The sequence below is a fragment of the Ursus arctos genome, unplaced genomic scaffold (genome assembly GCF_023065955.2).
Source record: "Ursus arctos isolate Adak ecotype North America unplaced genomic scaffold, UrsArc2.0 scaffold_30, whole genome shotgun sequence".
Lineage (NCBI taxonomy): Eukaryota > Metazoa > Chordata > Mammalia > Carnivora > Ursidae > Ursus > Ursus arctos.
The window spans coordinates 22,544,674-22,561,951 of NW_026622986.1; the positions used below are offsets into that span (position 1 = coordinate 22,544,674).

At 38.0% G+C, this 17,278-nt stretch overlaps 1 protein-coding gene across 3 annotated transcripts in view; it reads left to right on the forward strand.

Annotated features, from left to right (window-relative positions):
* Positions 1-12,860: 12,860 nt before the first annotated feature.
* The window catches only part of MINDY3 (MINDY lysine 48 deubiquitinase 3), an 80,140-nt gene continuing 75,722 nt past the window's right edge, over positions 12,861-17,278 (forward strand). The window contains exon 1 of one of the 3 annotated variants that reach the window (XM_026479016.4): positions 12,861-13,198. In XM_026479016.4, the coding sequence (XP_026334801.1) occupies positions 13,105-13,198 (94 nt within the window). In that variant the 5' untranslated portion in view covers positions 12,861-13,104. The remainder of the gene's footprint in view (positions 13,199-17,278) is intronic. The other 2 variants (XM_057304742.1, XM_044392199.3) reach the window with 2 other exon arrangements.

A 17,278-nucleotide genomic window follows, 5' to 3' on the forward strand; every position in this document is an offset into this window, starting at 1 on the left:
ATACCAAAGTAACAGGATCACAAAATTTGTGTTCACTAAACAAAATATAATCAAACTAAAAATTAATAAGTAGATTAAGAAATATTTGAATATTTGAAATTTACTTGGAAATAATAAATGAAGGGAGAAAAATAATGGGGATGTAAACATATTTAAAGGAATGATTATGAAAATAGTATACATCAAAACTTGTTTAATCTTACCAATTTTGTAGTACTAAATACTATATTGGAAAGCATCAGAAAGATTAAAAAATAATGAAACTAACAAACTAACTCAGAAAATTTAAAAAATAGGACAACAAATGAAAAGAAGATAATCGTTTTGCATTTCCTAATGAAGTAATTGATTCAGGCGAAGATTTTTAGTAGATACCAAACCATTAAATAAAGGGTTGACAGAAAATGGAATTGATAAAGAACTAAAGTATAAAGCCCACAGATTCCTTGCTGGTGACACCTTCCACTGATCAATATCAGCAACGTTAATAATTAGACGGCCAGCTTTTAGATGTGATGTAATAAGAAGCACATAGTTTTATTCTTAAAATATTCTTGCAAAGAAGCATTTTACCAACTCAATAATGTATTCAAATAAAATCTTTACACCTAAACTTTCAATTTACAGGAAATACCAAAACCTGCAGTGATCCCAAATACCAAACAATCCACAAAGGAAGCATATATACTTTAAAAATCAGATGTTCTAAGGGAAAACTGATCTCTTCAAAAAACTAATGTCATAAAAAAGAAGGGAGGGAATGCACGATATTAAAATACCTTTTAGAGAAATACAATATATTGCCATTGATTGAATCATGGTCTGAAGAAAGTAGATTTGAAAGGAATTGTATGAACTAATTGAGACATATGGATAATATTAAATGATACTAAATTATTTTAGGGAATGATTAATTTTGTTAGGTGTGATAATACTGTTGTGGTTATGTAGAAAAGTGTCTTAGTTTTAGAGATACATACTGAAATAATTAGGAGTATATTGTTATGTTATCTTTAATTTATATTTTAAAATTTACCAAAAACAGATGAAACCAATGATTTAATTGTTAAATCTAAGAGATAAGTGTTTATAATTCCCTTCATTTTTTGTGTTTGAAATTCTTTTATAATAACAGATTTCAAAAATAAAAAGCAAAGAAAATAGAAGCAGACTCAGAGATCTGCTATTCTTTGCTAATGTAAACCAGACGTCAGCCCATCTAGGCTTCAGCCTCATCTAGAGCTGCCTCCCAATGTGCACAATGTGTGGCACTGAAATGTTTAGGGGCAGAGGTCATTCATCCCTCAGCAAGCTTGGCATTCTGCTGTGAATGATCATGACACTAATTCAACCTGGGAGTTCATGATCATACACCTTTTCCTTCTCTGGTTTTATACTTAGCATTCCAATGTGAACCGTGAGTCAAGCAAATTTGGACAGCTCCTACTTGAGATAACCAAGACAACTGGGGAGACATTCTGGAATTAAAAGCAGTTTCAACTCTTGGAACCAATTTTCCTATCCAGTTTTACCATTGCTACTTGGTTTCAATCCTGCAGAACATTTCTTTTCTGGCTGTCTCATTCTCTCCAATTTATAAGCTTTACCTGACAGAAATTGCCATTCTTCTTCCAGAATATGGAAAAAGAATTATATTCTAATATTGATAAAAATTAAGCAGCTCAACTTCATATTCATGTATCCAATCTATCCAAAACGCATTCAGTATGTGCTGTGAGGGACTCATACATAGGCAAGCCCTAGAAGAAAGCGTGACATTGAGAAAGATCTTGAACATTAAAGGCAAAGTTTGCTACAGAAATCCAGAGAAAAAGTACTATCTATAGAATGAAACATGGGGCAGGCTATGAATAATGATAGTGTTGTTTCTACCTTATTCACCCTTTCATTTCTTTTTCTTGTCTTGCTGTCTATGACCTCCTTTTTTATGTTGAATAAAAGTGACAATAGCAGGCATCCTTTTCTTGTTGCCAACCTAAAAGGGAAAATTTTCTAGTTGCTCCACTAAGTATGATGTTGCCAAAGGCTTTTTTACTTTTCGTTCCTGTAATGGATTCTATTGGTTTCCACCAAGATTCTTTTCAATGAATCAGTCAGTGTAGCCAACCCCCAGCTACTCAAAATTACTGACAGTTAAAGTTTACAGGTGCCCTTTTCCATAAAGAATTATCCTGAATCAAACTGGAGCCAGTGGGGCAACCAGAGTCTACTGACTGAAATAGGATTACAAAGACGGACCACTTTGTAAATACCATTGAGACATTGAGGAAAGAAAAACACAGGCTCATATTTATTTATCAGCAGTCTAAGACAAAGTATAAGGCTCAAAATTCTCCTTGGCAGCATTAAAAAAAAAGGACCCATTTCTTGCAGTAAGGGAGTTAACAAACCTAAAGGCTAGATATATAATTTATTTGTGAGAATATCAGAAATTCAAAGGAAGCCAAATTCTCGTTGTATAGATCAGGGCCCTCATAATAAAGTGGGATCCTGAGGTTTGGAATGGGGATATGCAGCCTCACTTGCTCTCTACATGCGTCTGTTGGCAGACAGTTTAAATACCTTCCCATTATGGCAGTTGGCTTCCCACAAAGTGGAAGATCCAAAAGATGAAGCAAAAATTTCAGTACCTTTCACGACCTAGTTTTAGACATCAGGTACCATTACTTCCTCAATACTGTGTAGGTCACACAGTTCAGCGCCATTCAGTGGGAGGAAATCACTCAAGGGCTGGAATATCAAGAGACATGAATCATGGTTGCCATCATGGAGTCTGAGTCCCACAGACTATCCTTTGGCTTTTAATAATTCAAGTCTCTCCTACACATGAATTCTCATAAAGTCTCATACCTTTGCAACATCAGTTTGAATTCCATGGACCTCATCATCTAAATTAGGGGCAAGTGTGTATGAGCTTCCTTGAATGTAGTTTCTGAAGACCAGTGAATGAAGAGACAGTTATCTGGTCTGCATACCCATCAGAATGGTGGTGCAGGGATAGGATAACCATAATAGACTCGTCTATATAAAACTGGTAAAACAGAAAGTACACAGGCATTATGGGCCCATAGCATTTCTACAATCTAGAACATCAGACACATGTTCATAGTTCCTTGATTAGGATTTAAGTCTTGGGAATGATTCACTGTGGTTCTGGATCTGCCCTCTGAACTTTCAGTTCTACCCTTCTTTTACTATGAAAGGTATCTTATGTTTGCAGCTGGGCCGTGTTCTCGGGCTTCTTCCTGTATAAATTTGAGGATTCAAAGTCCAATTCTTTTTTTTTTTTTAAGATTCTATTTATTTATTTGACAGAGATAGAGACAGCCAGCGAGAGAGGGAACACAAGCAGGGGGAGTGGGAGAGGAAGAAGCAGGCTCATAGCAGAGGAGCCTGATGTGGGGCTTGATCCCATAACGCCGGGATCACGCCCTGAGCCGAAGGCAGATGCTTAACCGCTGTGCCACCCAGGCGCCCCCAAAGTCAAATTCTTATTTTCATTGTCCCTGTTCCTTTCAGTTCAAATCAGTGCTGCTTCCATTAGGATTATTTTTTAAATCACACATTAATGTTTTTTAAAGTTTTTATTTTCATTTCAGTTAATTAACATACAGTGTAATATTAGTTTCAGGTGTACAATACAGTGATTCAACACTTCCATACCAGAAATGAACTCACAACTATTTGGTCAATTAATCCTTGACAAAGAAGGAAAGAATATCCAATGAGGGAAAAGACAGTCTCTTCAAAAAATGGTGCTGGACAGCAACATGCAAAAGAATGAAACTGGGCCACCTTCTTATACCATACACAAAAATAAATTTAAAATGGATTAAAGACCTAAATGTGAGACCTGAAACCATAAAAATCCTAGAAGAGAACAAAATATGTTTATTTTTAAAATCTTTGTGGTTCTCCTAGGAATCTTACTGAAGTTTAGTCCCTTAGATAATGGCCACACTGCAAGTCTCTTTGAGATAAGCCTTTTTCTAATTGGACTACCCAGTGAGGCTACTGAAGTATAATACACTTCAGATTCTTAGAAGCCCTATGATTTAAAGTAGAAGGTCCATGAGACACGACCTTAAAACATTACAAGGACTTTTGTTTGATTTTTTCTAAGGTCTTTACAGGCACATTCTCCTCTTCATCTTTAGACCATGTTTTCCTGAACTTTCCCTGTACTTAATCTTTGCCTGGAATCCATTTTTAAATGTTTACATCATTCGTCATATGGAAAGTCCAGGAATTCTCCAAACCAGCAAATCCTTGATTTTCATGCTTAACAGTTACTTCTCGAGCATATCTCTCTTCTTGCGTTTTACTACTGGTGACAAGAAGCCAACTGGCATGTTCAGCAGTGTACCTGGAAGTTACCCATTTCACTAAGAAAATTTTCCACTTTCCATGTTAGTGCAGGAGACAGCATGTTACACAGGGATCCACTTCCCTCTAGTTTCTTTTCTCAGTCTCAGCCCTTGATGTCCATTTCCTTGGGATCACTTGACCCCCATAAATAGTCTCTTTGCTGCCATTTCCCCAGAATTTCTCTTAAAGGCCTTCTACCTTATACCTCCTTCCTAGTTTCAAAGCAATGCCTACATTTTTCAGATTTTTGTTAGAGTAGTATCACAGTCCCAATACCCAAATCTCTATTAATTATCTATTGCTACATAAAAATTACCCCCAAATGCAGTGCTTTAGAATAACAACAAATATGTTCTACTTCTTAGTTTCTTTTGACAAGAATTTAGGTGCAGCTTGGCAGGGTAGTTCTAACTCAGGGTTACTCATGAGGTTCAGTCAGATATCAGCTGGGACTGCAGTGATCTGAAAGCACAAATGGACTGGAGGATCCACTTGAAGGTGGCTCACTCCCATGGCTATCAAGCTGATTCTGGCTATGGGAGGAAGGTTTCAGTTCTTCTCTGTGAGGGCCTCTGCATAGAACTATCTCAGTGTGTCATGACATGTTAGTTGGCTTCTCCATGAATTAGATATCCAAAAGAACTAAGACAGAAATTTTAACACCCTTTATGACTTAGCTTCAGAAATCACACAATGTCATTTCTGTAGCATCTTATCTTCTGAGGTCACACACTTCAGCCCTATTCACTGTCGGAAGGGGCTATACAGGACATGAATGGCAGGAGATAAAGGGCATTGAGAGCCATCTCAGAGACTAGCTACCTTGAGATGGCTACCTTCAACCAAGACAGAAAATCAAATACAATACTGCATTCTGGAAGGAATGTGAAAGATCAGTGCCATGCTAAAAGACTTAAAGGATGCAGAATAATGATCTCCATCATAGTCCCCATTTAATTCACCAGTCTGGTCCCTTTCAGAACTGGATGAATAAAGGTGGATGTCAGTAGATTACTACAAACAGCTAAAGAATAGCCCTTCTCATGGCTCCTGTGTGGGCTTTGGTATCTTTACTACAGTAGATTTGTACAACTTTGGGTGTGTGGGATGTGACTACTGATAAAATAAATGTGTTTCTTCAATACTTTAATGAGGATCAGAAGCAGTTCACATTCACATGGGATGGATGGCAATACATATGCATTATCTTGCCCCAAATTTGTATTATGTCTACTGCTTTCTGTTACAATACAGTCCCGAGAGATCGGAACTATCTAGAAATTCCATGAACGTTGCATTGGTACAGTATATTGATGATGTATTATCTATTGCTACATAATGAAGTGCCCCAAACCTTAGGACTTAAAATACCAATAAACATTTATTACCTCACATAGTTTCTGTTGATCAAGAATTTGGGAGAAGTTTAGGTCAGTGGTTTTGGCTCAAGGTCTCTGAGGATTTTACAGTCAAGGTGTTTGTCAAGACTGCAGTCATCTGAAGTCTTGGCTGGTGGTGGAAGCCCCACTTTCACATTGGCTCATCCATCTGATTGGCAAATGGGTGCTGACTATCAAGAAGAAACCTTAGAACTACATAGATCTCTCCATGGGGCTACTTGAGGGTCCTTATAACATAGAAGGCAGCATCCCCTGAGAAAAGAAAGAAAAAGTTTTCATGACCTTGCCTTAGAAAGATTGCTCTATTCCATGTGAGAGAGGAATGCAGAAATAGAGAAAATAGCAGAGGGAGAGAATCACTGGGGACAGGCTTGGAAGCTGGCTACTACACATGACATCATGTTAATTGATGTCCTAATAACTAAGAAATGGCAAGTAAAGTGGATCCTTGAAAACGCAGAGGTTTAGAGGTGCTGACTTCTCATGCAATTAAAAATTTGTGTACAACTGTTGACTCTTCAAAAACCTAACTACTAAGAGCCTACTGTTGGTTGGAAGACTTACAAATAAAATAAGCAGTCAGTTACCACATATTTTGTATATTGATGTATTATAGACTGTGTTCTCACAATAAAGTCAGCTAGAGAAAATAAAATGTTATTAAGAAAATCATAAGAGCAAATTTGCAGTACTGTACTATATTTTAAAAATCCACATATTAAGTAGATCCGGGCAATTCAAACCTATGTTGTTCAAGAGTCAACGTACTCTGGATGCCTGGTAAGAAATATGCTCCAGACGGTGAGGGATAAACTCTACAAAGATTCAGGGACCTAAAAAATGAGTGAAACGTTTCTGGGTTTATTGGTCTGAGTGTTTCTGGACTTCCCTCCAAAATAACCAACAAGTTATGTACCTTGTACCTCCAACCACTAAGAAAAGAGCACAATGCTTAGTAGCCAGCTTTATGCTTCAGAGACAGTACGTTCCATACTTGACCACAATATTCTGTCTCATTTATCATGTGGCACATAAATCCTTGAGTGGAGTCAAATGCAAAAAGATACCTTGCTGCAAGGTCGGGCTGCAGTAAAACCTCTCTGCCCTCTCTGCAATATAATCTTACAGACCTCATGGTTCCCAAGATATCCATGGGAGAGAAAGAAGCTGGGTGGACCCCTAACAAACCCCAATAGGAAAGTTGCAGCACAGACAAAGGCTGTTTCCTCATTTGTCCCCAACCTCGGTGTGTACCCTGCAGTTCTTCAGTTGTCCTGGCTATCTGTCCATTTGTCTTTGCAGGGGCTATTTCCTCTTCCTGAACTATTTTCTCATTGTGTATCTTGGCTCACTCTTTCATGTGTCTGCTTAGATGTTACTTTATCACCAGTTGGGGAAGGACTAGATAAAACTGCAATCACTACTCCTCACCCAGAGCTCTCCTTTCTCTGCTTTACTTTCTCCAGAGGATCTAATGTAACACAACAAATACTTCATTTATTTGTTTTTTGTATGTGATCCACATTATAATGTAAATTTGATGAGGGTAAGAGTATTTGTCAATTTTTTAACTGCTGGATCCCCAATGTTTATATAGAAAAGTGCCTGTATAGTAGACAATAAGTAGATATTTATTGGACTGATAAATGCTAGACTCCAAATTTTAGTGAACATCTAATGAACGTCTTCATTTCAGTGCCTTTGAGACACTGATCATTATCTCTCATTCTGTATGGCAGGTAGAATACCTCCATCCAAAGACGTTCATGTCCTAATCCTTGGAAATTCTAAATATAACTTGTGTAGATTACATGGAAAGGGTGAATTAGGTTGCAGATGAAATTAAGGTTGTTAATTAGCTGACCTTAAAATAAGGGCATTAACCCAGAGGAGATGGGTGGACTCAGTGTAATCACAAGAGTCCTTAAAGCTGGAAGAGTGACAAGAGGAGGAGCTCAGAGTGGTGTGATGTTAGAAGAACGCAACTAGCTTTTGCTGGCTTAAAAGACGAAAGAAGGGGTTGACAAGCCATGGAATGCAAGCAGCTTCTAGAAGCTGGAAGAGGCAAGGAAATGAACCCTTCCCAAAGCCTATAGAAAGAGCAGCCTTGGCTTTAGCCTGGTGAGACCCTTGTCAGACCTTCAGAACTAAGGTAATACATTTGTGTGTGGTCACTAAATTTTGTGGTAATTTGTTATGATTGCAATGGAAAATTAATACACTTCCTCCCTGTTCTCTTTCGATCTACTAATTCTCCTACACCCTCTTTATTACCAGGAGCACAGTATAATACAGTGGTCAGAGCTTCCTTTCAGGAGCAGGGTCGGCCCCCTCAAATCCAGTTCCTAAGTAGCTTCAGGAACCTTCAGCCTTCTGAAGATGAACTCCTACTTATTTACTCCTGTTTCCATTTCTGGAACCAAGCACACCTATAGCTTTGATCCCCATTTGTGTTTCTATTCTGTTTCTGATCTACAGAGATGCTAATCTTGTATTTAAGCATAGTTAAGTTTTATTACATTTTTAACGTCCCCTTCCTTTCATGGTAAATCACCAAGTTTTATCCATTCTGCTTCGAAAATGTCCATGGGATTTGCCCCTCATTGAAATTGCCACTAGTACTCTTTCACTTTAAGTCCTAAGCATCTCTTCAGGGATTATTGCAATAACTTCTAACTGGTTTAGCTGTTTCCAGGCTTTCCCATTTTAAATCATTGTCCTCACTGCATACTGCCAGTTATAAGATGGTGTTATTATTACACTGTTGAAAAATCTTAACTAGTTCCTACTATATTTAGAGTAAAGTCCATAGAATTGAGAACCGAGTAGTACTAAGGCCACAGGCTCTGGAATCAAATCGCCTGTGTTCTGAACTTTGTTTCAGTACAGGTTCTGGGTCAGAAAAATCTGAGTTTGCATCCTAATTTTTCCATGTACTCCATGACTCAGGGAAAAGTTTTTATCCTCCTAAGAGATCATTGTAGTACTTATTCCAGAGTGGTGAGTATTGTACTGTAATGTAAATTGCTTAGACAGTGACTGGCATAAAATGTGATCAATAAATATTAGCTACTTAACTATGTAAGATAGTATTCAATGTTATTAAGATTCTGGCCCTTTATATTAGTCTGTCAGGCTGCCATAACAAAATTCCAAATATTGGGTGACTTAAGTAACACAAATTAATTTTCTCACAATTTTGGAGGCTGCAAGTACAAAGATCCAAGTACAATCAGTGTTGGTTAATGGGCCTCTCTTCCTGGCTTATAGACAGCCACCTTCTTACTGTGTTCTCACGTAGCTTCTTGCTGGCATATATGTGGGATGAGAGAGATCTCTGGTGTCTTCCTGTTCTTATTAGGACACCATTGGTCTAGGGCCCCATCTTTATGACCTCATTTGACCTAATTACCTCTTTTTAAGGAACAGTCTCTAAATATAGTTACATTGAGGGTTAGGGTTTCAACATATGGATTCGGACGGGACACAATTCAGTCTATGGCACCCTCCTTAACCTGACATTCCTGACTCATCTCTTTCTAGTGATACAAATGCCAGGCTCCCGCCATAATAGTATTTCGTGTCAAAAATGCACATCTTCCCTTTCTTCTCTAGTCAAAATTCTATCCCATTCAAATCCAGAAACAACTCATCTTCCATCTTTGCTCCTATGGTACTTTGGTCAAACCATTAACAGAGCTAACATGAGAATAGTATTTTTCAGTTGCATATTTCTTTTACATACGATGTTTTCTGTTAAATCTCATAATCGTTGTATGATGTAATTATTATTAATGATCTTCCTTTATGAATGTGGCAACTGAGCCTCCAAAAGGTTGTTTATTCATCCTATCAGAAATAAGAACACTAAAAAATATGCTTGTTGTACAGGATGGTACTATTCATTGATGATGAAACATTGAAAGAGGATTAGGTTTTATGGAAAAAGATGTTTTATTTGACACATAGCAAGTTCATGGTGCCTATGACACATCCAAGTATGCAAATATTCTGTATCCATTTAATATAGCCAGTCTTGGAATAACATACAATTTGGGATTTAATCTTCTCATTCCATAATGTTAGCAGAAGTAAGTGTTCAGTGGCAAATAACCTCTTCTAGTGGTTAGTGAGGAATAACATGTTAGTGAAGAATAATGCCAAATTATTTGTTTATTCTATATGTTCAACATTCTTTTTCTTCTCATTCTTACCATATATCTTAATTTCTAAGCAGACAATTTTTTAAGTCATAGAAGTGGACAGGATCTGAAGTGAATGACATCTTAAGAGATTATCTAAAGGTAGTCTTTTAATTTATAGGTGAAAAAACATAGTATAGTTAAAATGACTCATCCAAGTCAAATTTCATTTGTTTGATAGATTTATGCTGTTATTGGAAGATGTAGGGCATGGGGCACCTAGGTGACTCAGTCATTAAGCATCTGCCTTCGGCTCAGGTCATGATCCCAGGGTCCTGGGATCAAGCCCCACATCGGACTCCCCACTTGGCTGGGAGCCTGCTTCTCCCTCTCCCTCTGCCTGCTGCTCCCCCTACTTGTGTTCTCTCTTTCTGTCAAATAAATAAATAAAATCTTTAAAAAAAGGAAGATATAGGGCATATTAAAAAATAGTTTTATTAGTAAATGAGTATGGGATTGTTTGAGTAACTTGCCTAGAATGTATTAATTGTATTGTAGGGTAGGTTTTTTAAAGATCTGATTTTTCTTAGGTAAATGGAATATAAATACACTAAATTGGGTGTTTCTCCCAACTGGTGCTTCCAGTTGGAGAATTGTTCTTTCCATGGTAGTTGCTGGGAACCAGGTAATGAAGTCATTGTGCTTTGTTTGACAGAGAAATTTTGGGAAAGACAGGAAACAAAACACAGAGTTAGGGTTTGACAGAGTAATTAATTCTATTGATGTGAACTAGTAAAGAAGGCTCAAGGGAATTAATCATGATGGAAATCTCAGCCCAGTTTTATGGCTGTGCACTGACTTGAATTTGAATTAAAGGGAAATATTACTAATAAAATTAACATATGAAATTTTCTGATTTTTTAGGACTCTCTTTTAGGACTAAAAATCATTCATGCAATCTGTGTACATCTTAATGATACATATCACTTTAATCAAAGCCATAGATGGTACTAAGAAAAAAATAAGTGCTAAAATATGGAGCAATATAAATACTTTAAAGTAAATTTACATAATTTTCAAGTTACTTTGGGAAGAGAAAGGCATTATTGTCCTGTACCAGATATAAATGCAACAAACTTGTCTGCTTTCAATATGTATTATGTTTATATATAGTGAATAAGAAAATTTTAAATGAATATTAATTTTCACTTCTATTGTATTTAAGCAAGTTCATATATTAGATGTTATAACTAATGGATTTAGCAACATAAATAATTTAACATTAATCAAATATTCCTTGTTAAAAATATGCCCTGCTAATTAAAAAATTTTTAAACATTGCAAATAAAGAATGTAACTTAAAGTGGAAAGGACATATCAATGTACTGAAGATTTTGCCAGCTCATTGTAGCTGGAAACTTAGAAAAATTGCAGATCAAGAAATATTCTATTTTTAAAATTGTATTTTGGAAGTTTAGCCTTTTCCCCATATCTATAGATAGTTAATCAAATCTATAACTACTATCTGTATATTAATGGAAAGGAAAGAATTGTGACAAACACCTCTGAACTTAGAGGTCTGCCACTTCCATGCTCTCTGAACATAGACCCTTCTATGTCTTTCAGGAAGTGAATTAAACCTATAAATTGGAAGCCACCAAGAAAACATTAGATATTTAACTGAAGCAGTCAGTACTACTTCCCCTGATCCCTCACGTGCTGAAAGGCAATGAATTTTTAAATTCCAGTAAAGGCAAGTATCATTCCTTCTACTAACACTTATGGATCCAGCAATGTTCAATGCTCCATACTAGGTACTATGAATAAGACAAGTCCTTAACTTCCATAAATTTATATGCCAGGAGAGTAATTCCTTGCAAGTACCAGGATGAAGGTAACTGTCATAAGCAAGTTACAGAAAAGTTACCACGAAAATTTCAGAAGCTAGAATTTTTACTTCCAATTGTAACTATTGGAGTCAGCTTTATTACAAAATTGCATTTACACTATGTCTTCAAGAATGGGTAAGGTCTGCTTTGCAAAAATAGGGTAAAGAGAATTCGAAAAGGAATAAAAATTAGGACGACTATAGATACGATTCAGGCACTTTGAACAAGTCCTTTTAACTACAGCTAAGATTGTTGAAGTCAGAAATAAAGTATAAATTAACAAGCCCCCTTATTTGCAACCTATAAGGAACCCATCAGATTTTGCCCTTTTGTTGTAATTTCAAAGGTTAGCCAATATGTTCTCTTCTTTTTAAGCAACACAAATACAAGTTTTTACACAAACTAAATTCCACTGAATGCTTGTCAATGACTAAAACCTGGACTTCAGTTCAGGTGTTGTGCACACAAGAGGCTAATGCTCTGATGAAAATACTCTACCATTTCCAGAAAGGCTGCTTTGATCTGTTTCCCTATAAATAGTTTGTAATTCTGCATTACATCCGGTAGAGATATTTCTAATGCACGTTACACCACACCCTTCGGTTATGTACATAACAGTTGGTTGGACTTTATATGATTTATCGAAGCATACAGGCTGACAGCGTTCAAATTATTGGTGGCTCTCCACACAGACACGGATGTTTCCTCGCTGAAACTCAACCATCGTCTTGGAGTTATAGTTCAGTGTAACAAATATTACACATTTTGAAGAACAGGCTATGTTCCAGGCCCTAAAGCTTGGGCCTCAGAGCCTACAGCTAAGACCAGGGCAGTGCGCGGAGGGAGGTGTTTCTGGACGGTAAAAACATGCCAACGCCCAGGGAACGCGGCGCGCCTGTCAGTACAAAAGCTACCACCCCACCTAAGGACGCTGTTGAGCTCAGGAAGGCTGGCTGCCTCCAGAGAGGGCCGAAGCTCTTCCTGCCCCCCACTTCCGCTTCCGGGGAGGCGACTCCCGGGCCCTCTGGGCGTGGGGGGCGGTAGCTAAAGGGGAGCCGGAAGTGGCCCGGCATTTCCGGTACGGGAAACTCCTTGCTGCCGCTCCCGGCTGGCTTGACAGGCGCGGTCTCTGCAAGTAGATCTCTCTCCTTTCGTCTTCCTCGCGTCCAACCCCCGAGCTCTTTTGCCGCTGCCGTCCCGCAACTCCGGTCTCCGAAGGTGCCCCTTCCCCATGTTCCGGGGCAGGAGTCCTGAAAGCGAAGACCCGCTCGCCGGTACCCCATCATGTCCGAACTGACTAAAGAGCTGATGGAGCTGGTGTGGGGCACCAAGAGCAGCCCCGGTCTCTCTGACACCATCTTCTGCCGCTGGACGCAAGGTACCCTGGCTGGGCTCTGACTTCCAGCCGCTTCCTTTGCCCTGTGAGAGGCTAGCTGTGACGCCTCTGGCGCCACATCCCCCTGGCTTGACCCGCACTCTGTCCCATTTACGCTGCTCAGCTCTGAAGCTGGACTTTCTAGAAACGCCCGGCCTGCCTTGCGGGGAGTGGTTGAGTAGGAGAATGGTTACAGCTGAATGGTTACACTAAAGCCCCGAAGCGCCTCTGCCACTCCTTGGGCTGCCCTCCGGCTGGGGAGCAGGGGTGGTTGGTGGGCTGCCGTGTGTGACACTGAGGGTGTCCCTGTGCCCCGGTGTCAGTTTCTCAGGAAGTGTTGTGGCCCCCTGAATCTTTACCCCCTCCCCCAACAAGGCTTCATGATATTGGTATTTGGTTTAATTTTGGAGAGAGCGAAGAAAACAGAAAAGTCAAAGTGGCTAATTCCAGAAAGCAGCTCTGTTGTTTGTATTTTAATTATGTGGTTAGACGTAGTACTCGGTGTATGAATATAGCGTTGCTTGCTATCAGGGGCTCTCTTGACCCAAAGTATCCCGGGTTTTGAGATGGTTTAGTATCTGTTACAGTTAAAAGGAATGTGGATCATAGCACTTCCTGTGCTGGTCTAATTATCCAGACAGGATTTTGAGTTATGTAAGAAGTTTTATTAATACAAATACTAATGAAATAAAAATTATCATTTATTGAATTTCTGCTCTGTGCCGGGCCCTGCGTTAGTACTTTATGCTAGTAATTATCTGTAATTCTGAAATTAAAATACTACGTTGCACACTACTTAAGGTGACTTAAAGACTGGTGAAGTGAGGTTAAGAGTCTTTGGAGTCAGAAGGATTGGCAATGTAGGTATGTAAAACCTCACAGGCCAGTAAATACTAGCTATTCATTCTTATTAAATCATTTATTTAGAAAATATCTGTTCTCAGAGGATTTGGGGCAATTTTAGCATAGTCCAAGTTCCTATCTCATAGTGTGTATTTTGTAACAAAAATTCAGTGTTTAGGTCAATCCCTTCCTCTCTCCCAGATATGCTTCATTTAAGAGCTGGTAAAATTAAGACTCATAATGTATTACAGTCAGCTTATTTAGTCCATCATTCTTGTTTTGCAGATGAGGAAAATGAGTGGTGGGGCCAAACCGGCCAAAGTTGCACAAATTGATAGAATGGAAGTGAATTACAAGTCTCTTAATTACTAATACAGCTCTGTTTTCACTATATTCCTTTGAGTTTCCAAACCTTAGTACATAATTAGTTTGGCTCTTTTTACACATTTTATTACGTCACTGAAGTAATATTTTCTGAATCTTGGGCACCTGCATTTGCAGATTTTAAAGCTTACTTTCTACTTTGACTTAATTTATCCTAATAGTGAACAGCCCAGAAGTATACACGGCTGTGAAGGATTAAGAAAAATTTTACTCCCCGTGTAATTAGTTACCCTAATTAAGCATTTACAACATAGAGTAAGATAGTATTCAGCCTTGTTTATGTTAATCCTGTGATGCAGATTCCAGGAGAATTCAGAGGCCATTCTAATAATGATTAAGAGAAGGCTTTGGAACAGGTGTGCTTTGGTCCCAGATCCAAGTTATTTAATTTAGTTTAGGCCCAGTTTCCTTCTCTGTAAAATGTAGATAATAGTAGTGTCAACCTTATGGGGTCGTTGTGAGGATTGAAGACATGTATAAGTCCATTGAGGCACTTAGCACGATATCTGACATACAGTAAACACTCAGACAATGGAAGTTATTAAGACTTAATTGGAAAAGCATTTAATTGTAGGCTAAGCCTAAGATCACTCTCTAGCCATGACCTAACAATTACAAGAAATTGTTTATTCGATGAATAATCATTATTTTTTACTTTTATTTTTTTATCAAAGCATAGAGGATACATGATAATCATTATTTAAATAAAATACAGTTTTATAATGACATTAGAGAATGCTGTGCCAAGAAGTTCCTTAAAAAGATTCATTCACTGCCATTTAAAAATAAAGGATTTTTTTTTCTTTTTAGAGTATGTTTATATTGTGGATATATAATTTTTCGTGGTCTTACATTGATTAAGATTTTCAGATGACCAAATATGTATTTTTAAGTTACCACGTCTGAATCAGAGGGAGGTTGTTATTGGCTTTGCGATGTTAACTGTCCTATTCATTTATTCATTGAGAGGCAGAAATCACTGCTAACGATTGCGTTAGCAGTCTTTGGGGACTATGAGAAGAGGCACAAGACACTGCTTTGCTGCACTTGCCTTACAGCATTTGTAATGTGACACCAGCTTTGGCTCTATTTCCTAGTCTGTAACTGTGCTTTGACAACTGTAACCTTATGAGTTTTTTGGAAGCAAGTTAAAAGTGTAAGATGTTTAGGGTAAATATTTGTAAAATTATGTTTAGGCATATTCCATTTATGAACCCATATCGATCACATTAAAATTCTTTTTGATACATTAAAGCAAGCTGCAGGAGTTGCTGCAGCACAGAGTTGGGGTTTTTTCCTTAATTGATGTGGCAGTTTCAGATAATACGTGAAATCAGTGAGCCACAGAAGTGGCATATAGTTGTTTTAATTCATTTGGCGGTTTTAGATAATTCTCTTCTCCAATTCCTTTTTCTTTGGGGGAAAAAATAGGGTTTTGTGGGGTTTTGGTTTGGGTTTTTTTTGTTTTGTTTTGTTTTTTGTGGATTTTTTTTGCCAGTTTTTCTTTGAAAGACAGCAAGTCACATAATTTAAAGATTTGCAGTTGTTATTTTTTAACTTGGAAATTGAGTCTCTACTCCTGCCTCCTTCCCTCCTGCTCAATTGCCTGTGATCATTTTTTAAGAAAAGTGTATATTTTCTACCTCTTATTCAGAAGCACCATTTATCCTCCTTGCCCCTTTTCCTACCAACTACAGCAGTGTTCCAGGCCTCTGCAGGTTAGACTGGGTAGGCAGGATGGGAAGGAAGACAAATAATAAGCGTAGCACAAATGAAATACATGTAGTAGTTAGAAGTTAAGGAAATAAGGAGTTATGGAATGGGGTGGCGTGGCTAGGCCTTATTTTAAGATGAGATTTGGGCAAACACTGGAAGCAACGGAGTTAGTTATGCACTTATCTGAAGAGTTTTCCCAGCAGACAGAATAGCCATTATAAAAGACTTGATGCAGAATATTCCTTCCTGGCTTTTTGTTCAAGGAGCAGGAAGGAGACTAGTTCAGCTGAAGAGGGAATGAGGGAGAGAAATAAAAGGTGATGTAAGAAATAATTTTCATACAATGACCAGTAAAGCCTTATAGGCCATGGTAAGGATTTTGACATTTATTCTGAATGAAATGAGAGGTCATTGCAAGGTTTGGAGCAGAGAAGAGAAGGACATGACAAATTTTTAAAGGACTGATCTGACAGCTGTGTTTGAGGATAGACTGTAATGGCTTGAATGAGACAGCAAGATCAAATGAGAGACATTTGCAGTAATCCGGGATAGTAGCACTGGGGATGGTAGCAAGTGGTGCGATGGACCATCTCCCAGCAGAACCAAAATAAAAGTCATCTAGGTCTGACAGGAGTAAGTATAAATCTTATTATAAATGAAAGCATTTTGACTTATTGGGAATTTCTGTTTTCTTTTCAGTATTGATCATCTAGTTCAGTGTTTAGCAAACTTTTTGTGTAAAAGAATCAGCTGCATTTATTGTTTCTGTCTCAATACTTATCTCTGCCATTGCAGCAAAAGCAGCCCTAGATAATATAGGTATGGCTGTGTTCCAAAACTGCATTTACAGAAACGGGTCAACCCCTGATCTAGATGATAAGTTCTGAGAAACTACTTTTTTCCCTTTTCCCCCCTTTCCCCTAAGCTTTAAGTTATTTTATTGTTTAACCTGTAAGATTAACCCAAGAGGGAGAAACACAATTCTGTTTATACCTGTTCATTGTTTTGGGGGTGCTCCTGGGGGTGAATGGGGAATGGAGCTGTAGTTGGCTGAAATTAGAGTTTGGACTTTTGGTATAGGACAATTTCTGTTATGTAACATGAAAAAAAAATAAAATTTAACAAACGACTTATGATAAG